Source organism: Odontesthes bonariensis, chromosome 20 (assembly GCF_027942865.1).
Source record: "Odontesthes bonariensis isolate fOdoBon6 chromosome 20, fOdoBon6.hap1, whole genome shotgun sequence".
NCBI lineage: Eukaryota > Metazoa > Chordata > Actinopteri > Atheriniformes > Atherinopsidae > Odontesthes > Odontesthes bonariensis.
Window position 1 is genome coordinate 19,154,209 of NC_134525.1, and position 13,404 is coordinate 19,167,612.

Below are 13,404 nucleotides of genomic sequence, written 5' to 3' on the forward strand. Positions count from 1 at the left end.
TTTAGTCCATGTTCAAGAAGCGAATCTCAACAAATCAACAAGTAATTGATATTATTGTTATCATTATTATGTATATCTTCATTACAAGCATCCCTGAACAAAGAGAGAAGAATATCCACAGTTTCAATTTAACGTTATAACAACCTACTCACTCAAGATCTTTTGATTGTTTTATCCATGGTTCGCAGCGCTTGGATTGGATACCCCATGCCTGACTTCACCATAATGTTTGCTACAGTAGCTATATGACTAATCTAATGCTAAGTTAGCAACTGACATCAGCAAACATAGCTTTAGCTGAAACCCCATGTAAAAGCTGTTTGAGGGTATTTCACTAAAAAGAAATAACTGAATTTTACTTTGATTAAACTTCAGCCCCAAACATGAGTTGTGCTAGATAGATTATTTTTAAGATTAAAAAACTGAAAATATTTAATTGAAAATGTTAGAAGCAGCATTTGTCTTATGTCTAGTCAACCCCAACAGACCTGTACAGTCAGGATCATAGACCCTGCCTGACTTCCTATGTTTCTGTCAGAAAGCCCTACATGTGGACCTCCAAACAGTCCCAGTGGCACAATTTACACTGCGTTTAAGAAGACTAACAAATATCTAGATTAGTATACTGAGCGACCCTATTATTTTACTCCTTCAAATGGAAGGAGAAAGTGGAAAGTTGTTGTCCACTTCTTCAGTCTTCAGTGATGATTAATGAGGTGTGAGTACATCTCACACCTGTGAGCTGGGACATAGCAGCTTTATATAACACTTTTTTACTAATTTATCATTCTTAGCATTTGAGGTTAAGACAAGAGGTGGAGCCTTTTCAGCTATGACTTGTTTGTCCTTGTTTCTGCTCTAATTTCTGTTAGTTTAGTTGAATGACAAAAAGACACCTTGCTGCTGTTCCTTCTGTCGGCTCAATATCTGATCTATTGTTGTTTCTTTATCACATTTCTGATGTTTTCTTTTGTCCATATCTCAGTCCATATCAATCCAGAGTTAGCTTAATTTAAATTCTACTTATACTGTAACATGTTCACCCTGCTCCTTTTCGTCCCATGTCTCGCATCTGGTACATCTGCTGAAATGCATCTTTTAAGGGGCACAAGGTCGTGAATTTTCGAAACTGTGATGTCACCCCTGAGGATTTCTGGATTGGAACTCAAAACAGCATGTACATAGGCTCAGGGGGTATATGCCTGGGACCTTTTATGAACTTTTTATATGTATTGTTGTGTAACAAGCTCAGAAGTAGCCTCCCTGCCCAATTTTCGTTAGGAATAAGTTGAATTTTGAATGAATCACCCATTTTTATGGAAATGTTATGCTGTTATGCTGTCAGATGATCAAAAGAGAGCTTACTCTGTTATTCTGCTTTCTTGTTCCAGTGCTCAACTCTTGCATCTAATGGCTTTGTGTCCTCTTGTTGCAGAAAGGCAGAGCTTTCATGTTGCTGTTTAGCTTATATCACCAATGTGCTCACTGTCAGAGCAAAATTAATTCTGCACTGGAAATTACAACAAACTAAAATGCTGCAGTTGTAATTGTCCTACTTCTAAAGTCACCACTTATAAAGGGTAACCTTTGTAACCTTTAACTAACTTATCTATCCATAATTTTCTAATTTGTTGATCACTTAGCCTTCATGATCTTGAGATAAACGATTAAAATTCCAACTACTTCTCTTATCTATACTCCTTTTCTGCTTATATGTTTCTCAGATATGACCCACATAAAGTACAAGTCAAAAGTTTGGACACATTTTAAATAATTAGGTGTGTCCAAACTTTTGATATGTGCATCAGACACATATTAGAAAGTAAAATTAGCATGTATGACTAAAACCTGCTCGCATGTGAATATGAGTCATGTGGGATTTCATGCTTTTGTGTCCATTGCTAGGTTGGCTGCAAAGCAGTGATTGTGTTCTTCCAGTACTGTATAATGGCCAGTTTCTTCTGGCTGCTGGTGGAGGGCCTTTATCTTCACGCGTTGCTGGCTGTGTCTTTCTTCTCCGAGAGGAAGTACTTCTGGGCTTATATTCTGATTGGTTGGGGTGAGAATTGCTTCTTTTTCCCCCCATTTTAGAGATCTCACCAAGAGACTTCAGAAAACTAACGACAAGCTGAGAACCTCAGTGGAATGTGACAATAACTTTGATTTTGGTTGTATTTGTGTGTTATGTTCCCAGGAGGTCCGACAATTTTCATCACTGCATGGAGCATCGCAAAAGCCTACTATAACGATGTGGGGTAAGAGAAAGAACTGTGAACTGCGAGAGCCTTTTTGCTTTAATTTGTCACATCTTGCACATTTGAAGCATTGTTTGATGTCTCCCAAGGTGCTGGGATATAATTGAGAACACTGATGTGTCCTGGTGGATCATTAAAACCCCCATTTTGGCTTCAATTCTGGTAAGTTTACAAGCCTTGAATGCTTTTTCATCATTCACATCAGTTATGCACTATGAGCTCTCAGGTGAAACCTTTCCCAAGTAGCTCCCACAAAGTCCACGTTATTGTATCTGACAGTGTAATATACCCGAACCCTTTTAAACACTTTGGTACTTCTGCTGTTCCACATGTTAACTCAACAGAATGATTAACTTGACCTCAGCGTTTTCATTTCACCATAGTCATTATCGGCTAAAATCTATAAACAGACACTGTATCCAGTGATACTATAAAATCTATAAAATAGTTCAAATTCAACTTAATATGTGCTTGGATTGAACAAACAAGTTGTCCATGAGTTTTGAAAAGAATGATAACAATGGTTTATCGTGAGACTGGAAGGCAAAAAAAGAAGAAGAATCTGCCCTTATAGCTGTTCTTGATCCACTGTTCAATCCTACTGGGTGATGACATGCGAATGAAAAAAGAAATAAATTACTTAAGCTCAAGTCCCTTGTGTTGAAATGTTCTAATTGTTTTGCTTTTTTTTTGTTGAGGGTCAGGTAGAGAATAGTTTGGGCATAAATCTATATTATACTGTAAATTAAAAAATAGTTTGGGTTTAAGTACACCTTTTGACGATGATAACCATATGCCACAAGGCTCACCTCTCCCTTTTTTGCAGTTTTCCCTCGACTTTGTTGGTTACCATGGTAACTTTTCCAAATATTTATCAGAGATGGTGAGGATTTCTTAAAATTTACCCTGCATGTTCCATAGTTGCACCATGGTGGCGAATATGTTTGCTTTTTATGAGGCATTTATCTGCTTATGATGGCTACTTTGTGTAGCCTGCCTGTGACTGAACAGTTATTTCTTCTCAGAAATGACTGCTCTTCCGTCTTTGATTTAGACACCTTAAATACCATCTTTAACGCTTTAACTGTCACTTTTTTTCTGCTGTGACCCTGACCTGAACTAAAAACTATCCTCCTTTGTTGTCTCCATCTTTTATCCAAGTTCTGTTTGATCTGAGTTCACTGGTGTGTTCCCTCATTTAATGGTAACAGGTGTATTACACAGGCACATGAAAAACTAATTGAGTCAATTTGCCTATGTGAGCAAGAGGCTAAAAAGCAAATGTCGAAGTAACAACTTGTGTGGGACCACGTGAGACCGCCTTTCCCGTTTGATTAGACTGTAGGCCTACACCAGCCAAAATGTGAAAAAAAAAAAAATGTTGGGTTATATGGTTTTCGTGTGATAACCAGCGGTACTTCAACAAACAACCAACTGAAACTGTAGATTAATGACGAATTGTAAACATTCTTATAAACAAGCTTTAGAAATGTCGGTGGGCCGATTCTATCTCATTCTGACAGAAGGAAACTGTTCATTTGAGACGCTTGCCTCTGTTTCCAGCCTTTGTGCAACGATAAACTCACACGCTGCTGGCTGCTTTATGTTTAGAGCAAAGATATAAAAATGAAATGACCTCACTATTGTACTTAAAGTGAGCTTATCTCCCCAAGATGCCAGTCAAAACCCAAATAATAAGAAAAGCCTGAGGTGTAAAAGCTCACACATAGATTGAATGACTTATCTAGTGAGAAAACAGACATTAATCTTCACTGTCAGTACGTGTGTGTGTGTGTGTGTGTGTGTGTGGGTGTCTGTTTCTAACAAATGAGCCGACGTTTGGGAGTGTGTGTGTGAGTGAAGGCACTTTCTGAGAGGTGTGAAAAGGAGGGTAAAGGCGAGTTCAGCAAGCATAAGTTGAAAAACTGCAGTGGTGTGAAATATTCCTTTTAGCAAATCAACTGCACGTCGCACTGCTTCATTAATGCTTTGCACAAGTTTGCGGTTTCATCATTTTGGTGCATTTTCCTGAAAGAGCAGTTAAACTTTGGGCCAGTTATTGAGACATACTTTTTCATTTTAGTTCAGACGTTTTCATTTCTACGTGACTTGTAGAGGAAAGAACAGTTTCGTCAAACCCTAAGCAAACAATTACTCATGAGGAATTTGTTATTGATTCATTCTTCATGTGTAGTGAAATGTGTATGTCTCTAGATGAGAAAAAAAGTAAAATAGACCTTTTTTTGTCTTCACCTAAATGCGGGCAATGTCTGTAAGACTCTCATCACTGTAAATGAAATGGTGTGAACTGATGGTGCTGACAGAAGATTGAGTGCTTCAGAAGTACTCAGTGCTCAATTAGTACCATTTTATGCCAAAAGCGTGAGAGTTTTTAGGAACATGCCCATAAATTTACAATTTACATGAAATAATCATATTAATCCCTACGAGACCCTCTAACGCATTAGAGGCCTTTTAGAGGATCACAAAAAACAGCAGCATATTTACAGAAATTGAAGCAATGGGTGGATTTCTTCTGCTTTCCTCTTTTTCAAGTCTTTGTGGTTGGCTATAGCTATATATTTACTTTAAAGACACGAGATAAGTATTGATCCTCATATAATATCCATTGACCAAAGGGTCAAACTGTTAATGTTACCATTAGATATTTTAAAATGAAAATAAAGAGTATAATGTACTTCAATTGTCATCCCTTACTCATGACGATTGATATCCTGCTTCTCATGTCTGATTTTATGTGAGATTGTGCTGTGATGCCAGTTCAGAGTTCAGCCCTTATTAACCATTTAGAAATTCTAAATTTCTTGCAGGGCACATCCATCCACTCAGACCGAAATGAAGTTCTGTATCAGTTTTCTGTTCTGAGCATTTCTCTGATATTCTTCCATATCTATTAATCATACATCTTGTGGATGAGGTGCCTTCATTTAAGCTGTAGGACTTGTGTTGGAAGCAAAAACATTTCTTCAACAACCATCCTATTTACAATAACAAAATGGGCTTCAGCATTGTCCTCTCTTGTGAATTATTCTCCACAGATGAACTTTATTCTATTCATCTGCATCATTCGAATTCTTCGCCAGAAGATCAACTGCCCAGATATTGGAAGAAATGAGTCAAACCAGTATTTGTACGTATGGCCTGATTCTATTATTTATTAGCAAATACAAGCCAATCTGTATTAGGATTAACCTGAATAAGGTCCACATTTTCTGAATATTGGCTTTCTTTACAAGTGTAAACAAAGATAATCTTGAATAAACTCACAAACCTGAGATTGAAATATACAGATTTGAGTGGTATGTATTTTTACACTTAAGGACATGTGGTGATAACCAATCTTTTTGGACGTCAAGAAGAAATGCATTGCCTTTGCGTGTTTTCCCTGCAAACTGTTGTCTCCCCTTGGCAGCTGTTTCACACAAAGATGCAGCGCTCGGTGTGTTTAAGTGATTTCTCTGTGATGGAGAGCATGTCTTATACCAGCCATAATGCATGAGCTATTTTCCCACTGACAATTTTAATGGTGTTTTTTTTTCCATCCCTGGTCTACTGAGATGAAATGTATAATGAAAAGTACTCCAGTGTTGCATTTCATTATTGGAGTGTACAGAGACGGATTGAAAATTGGTTTCACCAGAGGCAGAGATTTGAATCTTCTTTGCCTTTGTCGTTTCAGGAGGCTGGCTAAATCCACGTTGCTTTTGATTCCTCTGTTTGGGATCAATTTTATAGTGTTTGCATTCATCCCAGAGCAAGTGAAGACTGAGCCACGGCTGGTTTTTGACTTGATTCTGGGATCATTTCAGGTATGGTGGAGACTTCTTTGGAGCAAATGATTGCAAAACTCTTTTATACATATTACATTTTCCAAATCTAAGCTCAAACTCCTTTTTAGAATTCATATCCTTACATAAAATTGTTTTTATACACACTATTTAGAATGATTAACAGAAGTCCAAAGAAATCATTTTGCAACCTATCAGCTCCGACCTGCGAGTGCTTTTGCTGATAGAGGTCTCCGAGCACTTTGGTGTTATTTTAGTTCATCACCTAATGAGGAATGATGGAGAATGCAGCCAGACAGCACAGCTGCAATATGGACAGCTTGGAAACCAAGGAAACCTTTCCATCACATCTCCCTCCTCGTTCCTATCGTCTCATTTGTCTGTTTAACACATATGTCTCATGAAGGATGTGTTTTTTTTAAAACTAGCAAGTAGTTGTAAAGACAAGATAAACACATTTAAGAGGAAATTCCAACATGAGGCACTGTTGTTGCTCTCACATCTGTGTTTTTCTTTCCCTTTAGGGCTTTGTGGTCGCTGTCCTTTACTGCTTCCTCAACGGAGAGGTAGGTGATGTAAACATTGCTTCGACAGACGCAGTCTTTTAAAGCGCGATGTTTCCATGCACAGGTCGTTCACAGTTGTAGTTTCTCTGTTGCTCCCCCAGCACACCATGCACATTCACACAGTCCTGTAATGTAGACAGAACTGAAAGCATGAGTCACAACCGATGGTCATTCCAGCCGTCTTTCCTCCCTTGGACCTGTTTTCTGCATTCTGCTTGCCGGATGGGACGGCTACACTGTAAAAAAAAGAACAGCCTTTCTGGCAGTTATGTCTGAAGAGGCTCTCTGTGGGCAGATTAGTTATGTTCTCAGTGCCGGGCCAGATTGAATCACAGTGATGGGATGGATGGCAAGGCCTGACTGTACTCTGCCTGAATTTTAATCGGGTGCAATTTCAGATGACCTTGTTAAGTGTGAAGCCTTGAGGTGTTGTAGAGTAACATTTTTAAATTACACAAGCTTCAAGAATGGCACTGGGTTCATTATTTGCTACATTAGAGGCGTGTTAAGACACAGAAAAACAAGTTAAATGTAATATTCATATGAAATTAGCTCCAAGAATAATGATATTGGCTGCAAGACAGAAACATACGTATTTAATAAGGCTTTTCCATTCAGACTTGTGACTGTGGATTACAATGTGACATACTTTATTGTCCCTCTCAGGATATTTGTCATGGACTTAAATGATGTGCATGTATAGCCACCTCTTTAGTAAAAAAAATAGATCGGGTCTAAGTTCAGCCATCTTATGTGACCAAAAGATTTTATTGTTGCCTGACGGTGCAGACGCACGCAGACACATGTCAGTCCTCGGATTCCTTGGGCTCAAACAGAAAAGGGTGCTTCATGGGTCATGTGACATAATTTTCTTGCATTGATCAGCAACCACCAAATCCAGACTTTAGCCTCATGGAGAATCCATGAGATGTGCTGGATAAGACTTTATGCACTTTGACTCTCCCATCGACAGTTCTCTGAGGATCTTAGCAAAAGAATTAATGCAACTCTGGATGGAAAAAAAATACTGGGAAATTGCATTAGCTCATTCAAATGATACCTCTCTCATATTTAATTTATCAGACCACAAGAGAGATTTCCAATTTGCTTCAATCCATCTTAAATGACGCTAGGCCCAGAGAAGAAAACTGTTTTTATGCCTCTTTTTAAAATTAATTTTTTCTTTTTAACTTGCACTTGATTATGGAGAACTGTGTTCACTTGCAATGGTTGTCTAGTGTTCCCGAGCCCACGCAGCCATGTCTGCTATAGAATCAAACGTGGTTTAAGTGCAGTACTGCCTGAGGGCCTGAAGATCACTACAGTGTAATATTGGTTTTTAGCTTTGCAAAGATTACTCCAGATTGAATGATATTATGTACTGCAGATCATGAAATCCTCAAATCCTTTGGATTTTCGACTATTACACAGTCTTTCACTTTGTGGTGAACTTGTGCAATCTTTACATCTGAGCCTCTTGAGGCACTCTTTTATACATAAATACATGTATATGTACATATGGAAGTTTAGATTTTAGATTGACCGGAGAGGTTGCCTTACCTTGCTGCTATCCCATTCCCGATTATACCCTCTGATACAGTGTGGTTAAATAAAACATTATCCTTTAGCTTCCACACACACCCTGAGTCTGCTTCCAAGATGCTGTAAATGGGAACACATCACAATCTTTCCCTACAGGAATTCTGCCTGTAGGTGTTTTCTAAGTAGACACTATATGGTAGAAGCACACCTGGTTGAGTGGGTCATTGTGTTTAAGCACTGGACCATAATCCCCCTCAGACATAATCCAGAAATATCTTCTGACCTTTTTCTCACATATGAAATTGATGGTTTGCATCATACTACTGCAGAAAAATTCCATCTCAGTTAACTGATTTCAGATGGATACTTTTGTGTTTTTGCATTAAGCTGACAACTGCGACTGCATCTGCAAATCTAAAAATTAATTTCTATGAACTATGAATGTGTGAAACTTTTCAGATCAAAGATTTTTTTAATCTTAGTCTAGCATGCTAAAATGTCATCTGTGAAAATCACAATTTGGAAAAAAAAACATGTCAAATTTTGCTGATGAAATGTTGACGCTCCTCGTACTTTCATCCTGCAGAAGCTCGTTTTAGTTTTCAGTTCACTTTCCTCAGTTTGACTTCCTCTACATCAAAAGTGACCTGTGCTTTGGGGCTTATTTTTAAGTTGTTATTCGTTGGATTTTCTCTCAGTGCCTTTTCTATTTCCACTTCTGTCCTTCATCTTTTGGTTGCTGGCAGCTAACTATTTTACCCACTTTCAGCTAAACATATCCCATAGCTTTTTTGTTGCTGTTGTTGTTTTTTTCTAACGATTACTGTCAGATATTGGTCAGAACCTGTGAAATGCTTCCAACTTGACAGTTGTATGTTGGTAACAATAGAACAAGGGATTAATACGTTGACATTCTAGAAAAGATAGGTAACAAATAATACTCGTAGCCTACATATAGCATCAATAAAAAGTAAAGAGAAGGTTGCTGCTGTACCTACATATTTTTCTTTTGTTTGTTTTTGGCTGAACTTGATATCACAAAGTTTTATGTTGTTACCCACAATTCTTATTGCTGTGATCCACTGTAGGTCCAAGGAGAGATCAAAAGGAAGTGGCGGAGGTGGCACTTGCAGAGATACATGGGCTCAGACACCAAATACCAACACCCATCTATTGGCAGCAGCAACAACTTCAGCACCCAGATCACCATGTTGACACGATGCAGCCCCAAAACACGGCGGGGTTCGTCCTCTTGTCAAGATGACTTGTCTAGCATATGATTCACAAAAGCATAGACACGGACGTAAAAGCTGCACAAAACGCTCCCATGACAAACATTTGACATTCATTCGCAGCATACCAACGCTCCCTCATAAGCACACATGCTTGCTTGATTGTGGTTTGGACAAAACAAGGTAAATCATCTTGTACAGCTCTTGATCCCTGAGCTTCGTTAAAAAATAAGTCGACGTGACAAAGTTACATCTGCATCACTTCACAAGCACAGCTTTTCCACATTTGTATAACAACTATTAGATTTTTCCCTCTGCGTGTTCTTTGTATTTCACATTCAGAGCACATTAGCAAAATTTGTGAGCCATATAATTACAGATCATTTGCTCAATTGTTATTAAGTTCCCTGTGCGTGTGGGGCAAAGTGACATGTCACAGATTAAGGTGTTTAAAGAGGGATTCAAATGTGAACTCCACCATCAGACCCACGATCTGATGCAATTATGAACTGATTAAAAAATCACTTCAGCTCCAAATGAACAAGGCTGGTGTTGAGGCATAGCCTGTATGGGAAAATGAGCCGTTGTTTAAGCAGGAAATTCCATATTTACGTTCTTAAAGTGTGCAGCTACACACAGGCAGATGCTCTCACATGCAGGTGTTTCGGCACTGCATGTGAGAGCTGACGGAAAATATGCTGGAAAGTAAACAAAGTAGAGTGCAATATTTAGTTTGAAGTGTCTAAAGACAAAAAAAAACTGGTGTAGAATTTGCATAGATGCTGAACGGTTGAGACTTCAGACCAGATGATCAGTGTGATGCTGATTTACGGTGGTGGGTCTGGAGCACACATGCCCTTCTCTGCACTATCACTCTCACAGGAGACATATTGCCCTTTGCCTTTATTCCTGTCAGCACGGCTCTCCGGCTTGGTTCGTGTGACTCAAAGCCCTTGATTGAGGTTAGAAGGCACTGTTTTTTGTAAGTTTTTGGGATTATCACTGATGAGTGCCTGGTTTCAAGTGACACTTTTCAACATCATCTTCACCGGCTGTTGGGCTGCGCATCAATTCTGGAGAGGAAATGCCTTCACGCAATGCAGTCCTTAAATGTTTACATTTACTTGGGAGGTGTCATAAAATGTTGTACAGACAAGTGTACAGTGTACAGACAATAGATTACTATGAAACTTTGTGCCATATGGATAGCATTGTAGCTGCAGTGCCAGTAATGAGTCGCTCTTTGTTCTTGCAGCGTGTGTGATTGAAAGCTTTGCTACTAAAACAAAATACTCTCGTACTCACTTGTTCATGTAGCAGTTTGTGGTTTGCTGTGAAGAACAACAGCTGCATAGATGCCCATGCATTAAACAGTCCTCAGATTTATAATTCAGAGGAGTAATACTCACGCAGGCAAGCATCCGGCAGACTGACATAAACTTGAACTCCTAAACTTGCAACATGAATAATTTATCCTGAGATCTCCACTGACTTGTCAAGTTTTAACTTTTCTATTGGAGGAGTTTCAAACTGACAAGTCAGTGGAGGGTGTTGGAGCCTGATCGTAAAGCAAAGCAAGGGGACAGGGATGACTGGCCCTGTCGCATTGAGGCTTTCATTGTCCTTCACAGTTTACCCAGGTTGGACTTGAAAGTCACCCACATGTTCATGCAAAAGGGAAACATCCATGAAGTTCAGTTTTACCTGAAAAGAAAGAAATCCTATATTTCGACCCAGAAAACCACGTAACAGAAAAAAAAAGAAAAGAAAAAACACATGCTGATGTTGAGCATTGAAATTATGATCGTGATGTATGATATATGTATTTTGTTGGTGGCAAAAGCCATTAAGGCGGGATGCATCTTTTATGTTTATATCGAAGCCGAGAGCAACATGAAGTCAATGCTTTCAGTCTTGGAAAATAAAGGGGAAATGTAGTAATTTTGCAGTAAAAGCCAATATTTTAAATTGTTAGATGATTTTTTTTAATATAGTGTTTTTGATTTCATCAGAGGCTGAGATGTAGGGATTTAAGTGAATGTTGACAACTCATATTTTCCAGAAAACCTTCGGAAAACTGATCTGCAAACCAAATTCAACTGCAACTAAGGCAAGAGATGAATACTATCAGAAAACTTTGTATTTAAAAGTTTACATTTATTTTCCCAATTATTATAGTCTCAGTCTCTGCCAGTTCTTATTCAACAGTTGCACACTATTGGAGCTCTTCCACTTTAAAGTTGATACTCCAAAACGTGTTTTCATTTCACAAATCCAGGTCAAACATGTAATCACCTCTATATCTTGTACGTGTCTGCATCTTCGTTCCTGTGGGAAGATGAGGCAGTTTGTGCCACTCTAAGTGCACAGGGGACATAGCTGATCGACAACTCAGCAGGTTTTCGTGTGAAACCTTTTCCTTTAGCCACGTATATAGGTCACTCGTAGAGAGTACAGTGCAAGGGCGGCACTTTTTACGGCCATTTAACCAGCTCATGTTTTCCATATAAGTTGCCATGGTGATAAAGCCACGTTAAAAGAGAAACACCTTCCTGACACTGAAAACTCTGGCTCAGCAAATCTGAAACCCACCAATATTACTTCTTTATTCACTCCTCTGGTTTCCAGATGGTGCTTAGAATGCTCATTTAATGGATTAGACGGGAAGCTCCTTTAGATTTTTACCCTTTTATTTCCTCAAGACTAAAAATGGCTTAGCTGAGCTAACAAGCTTCTGTTATTTCACCCTTTTCACAGGCGTGAGATTAATATTCTCATTGGACATAAAAGCAAATCTGTGTAATCCCACAGCGTGGAACCGTTTCCTTAAGGACTTTATTGTTTAGTGGCTGTCTGCTGTCGTCAGTAATGTTTAATGTAGTGTTGTGAACATGATGGCATACAGTTATAATGATGAATTATGATAATGAATGTAAAAAGATTTGTAAATATTTCAGAAACTATTCTTGTCACACATGTGGCTCAGTTTGATATTTTGGCAACTTGGCATGGATGTTACAAGTAATAATACTGAGGTAACTTTAAAAATGGATAGTAAATCAATAAATGTTCAAATGTGCACTTAAAGTAAAAAAAAATCAGTAATATCTAATTATGTGTCTTATAGATTTGTGTATTTGCAAACTGGATGTTGTCTTTTGTACGTGAGGTTTGATATGGTGCAATACATACCATTGTGAAGCTATAAATGTACTGTGCATATGTCTGCTTAAGGTCACAGTTGTGTACACATAAAGCCACATTTTGGTTTTGGAATAATATTCTTTTTTGTATCTAATTTTGTTGTCATTTTTCTGTGCAAGTTTAATGCAGGGGCAAAGACTTTGTCCCACTCACAATGAAATAAATTAGAAGTAAACAAGAAGGTAGAAGTTTGTTTTTTCTCACATCGATCCGTCCTTACTGACTGCTTTGGCTGCCCAATCGAGGCCTATTTTTCCTCCATGTCCTCTCCTACATGACAGGGGCATGGCCTTGAGCTGATAAATTATTAATCTGACTCCCCAAATGCTCACTAAAAGCTTCCAACCTCTAGGTGTTCATGCAAATATGCTAATCCTTATAAGTGAATACTGTGTTGTCTTTATTTCAACATTTAGATATTCATGTTGTCGGTGACTCTTCAAGCGGATTAATGTTCACGATTAAGAAACAGGTGATGACCTAATCAAATACAAAATATTGTTCTCTAACTATGGGAGCACAAAAATGCTTTGCCTGATAAGAATATGTTGTACCATGAGGAAGCAGGAAAAAGTGTGTTAGCAGCCAGCTGAGATGATCGGAAGCACTCTGTAAAGCTCACGAGAGAAATGATCTTAGTAGTGACTGTATTTTCTTCACTAGAATTGTGTGACACTAAAGTGGTTGTGCCCTTAAAAGACAAAAACATCTGAGAACAAAAAAACAACTATTTCAACAATTCTTAACAGCTTCAGATTTCCATTGCAACAAAACAGCTATGACCACTTTTTTTTGT

The 13,404-nt window shown here is 38.4% G+C and overlaps 1 protein-coding gene across 1 annotated transcript in view; it reads left to right on the plus strand.

Moving 5' to 3' along the window:
• vipr1b (vasoactive intestinal peptide receptor 1b) overlaps window positions 1–12,737 on the plus strand; it is a 55,034-nt gene extending 42,297 nt beyond the window's left edge. Inside the window, exons 7-13 of the mRNA XM_075452529.1 lie at window positions 1,906–2,059; window positions 2,195–2,255; window positions 2,345–2,417; window positions 5,315–5,406; window positions 5,956–6,085; window positions 6,589–6,630; window positions 9,261–12,737. Coding sequence (XP_075308644.1) covers window positions 1,906–2,059; window positions 2,195–2,255; window positions 2,345–2,417; window positions 5,315–5,406; window positions 5,956–6,085; window positions 6,589–6,630; window positions 9,261–9,452 — 744 coding nt within the window. The 3' untranslated portion in view covers window positions 9,453–12,737. The remainder of the gene's footprint in view (window positions 1–1,905; window positions 2,060–2,194; window positions 2,256–2,344; window positions 2,418–5,314; window positions 5,407–5,955; window positions 6,086–6,588; window positions 6,631–9,260) is intronic.
• The last annotated feature ends 667 nt before the right edge of the window (window positions 12,738–13,404 follow it).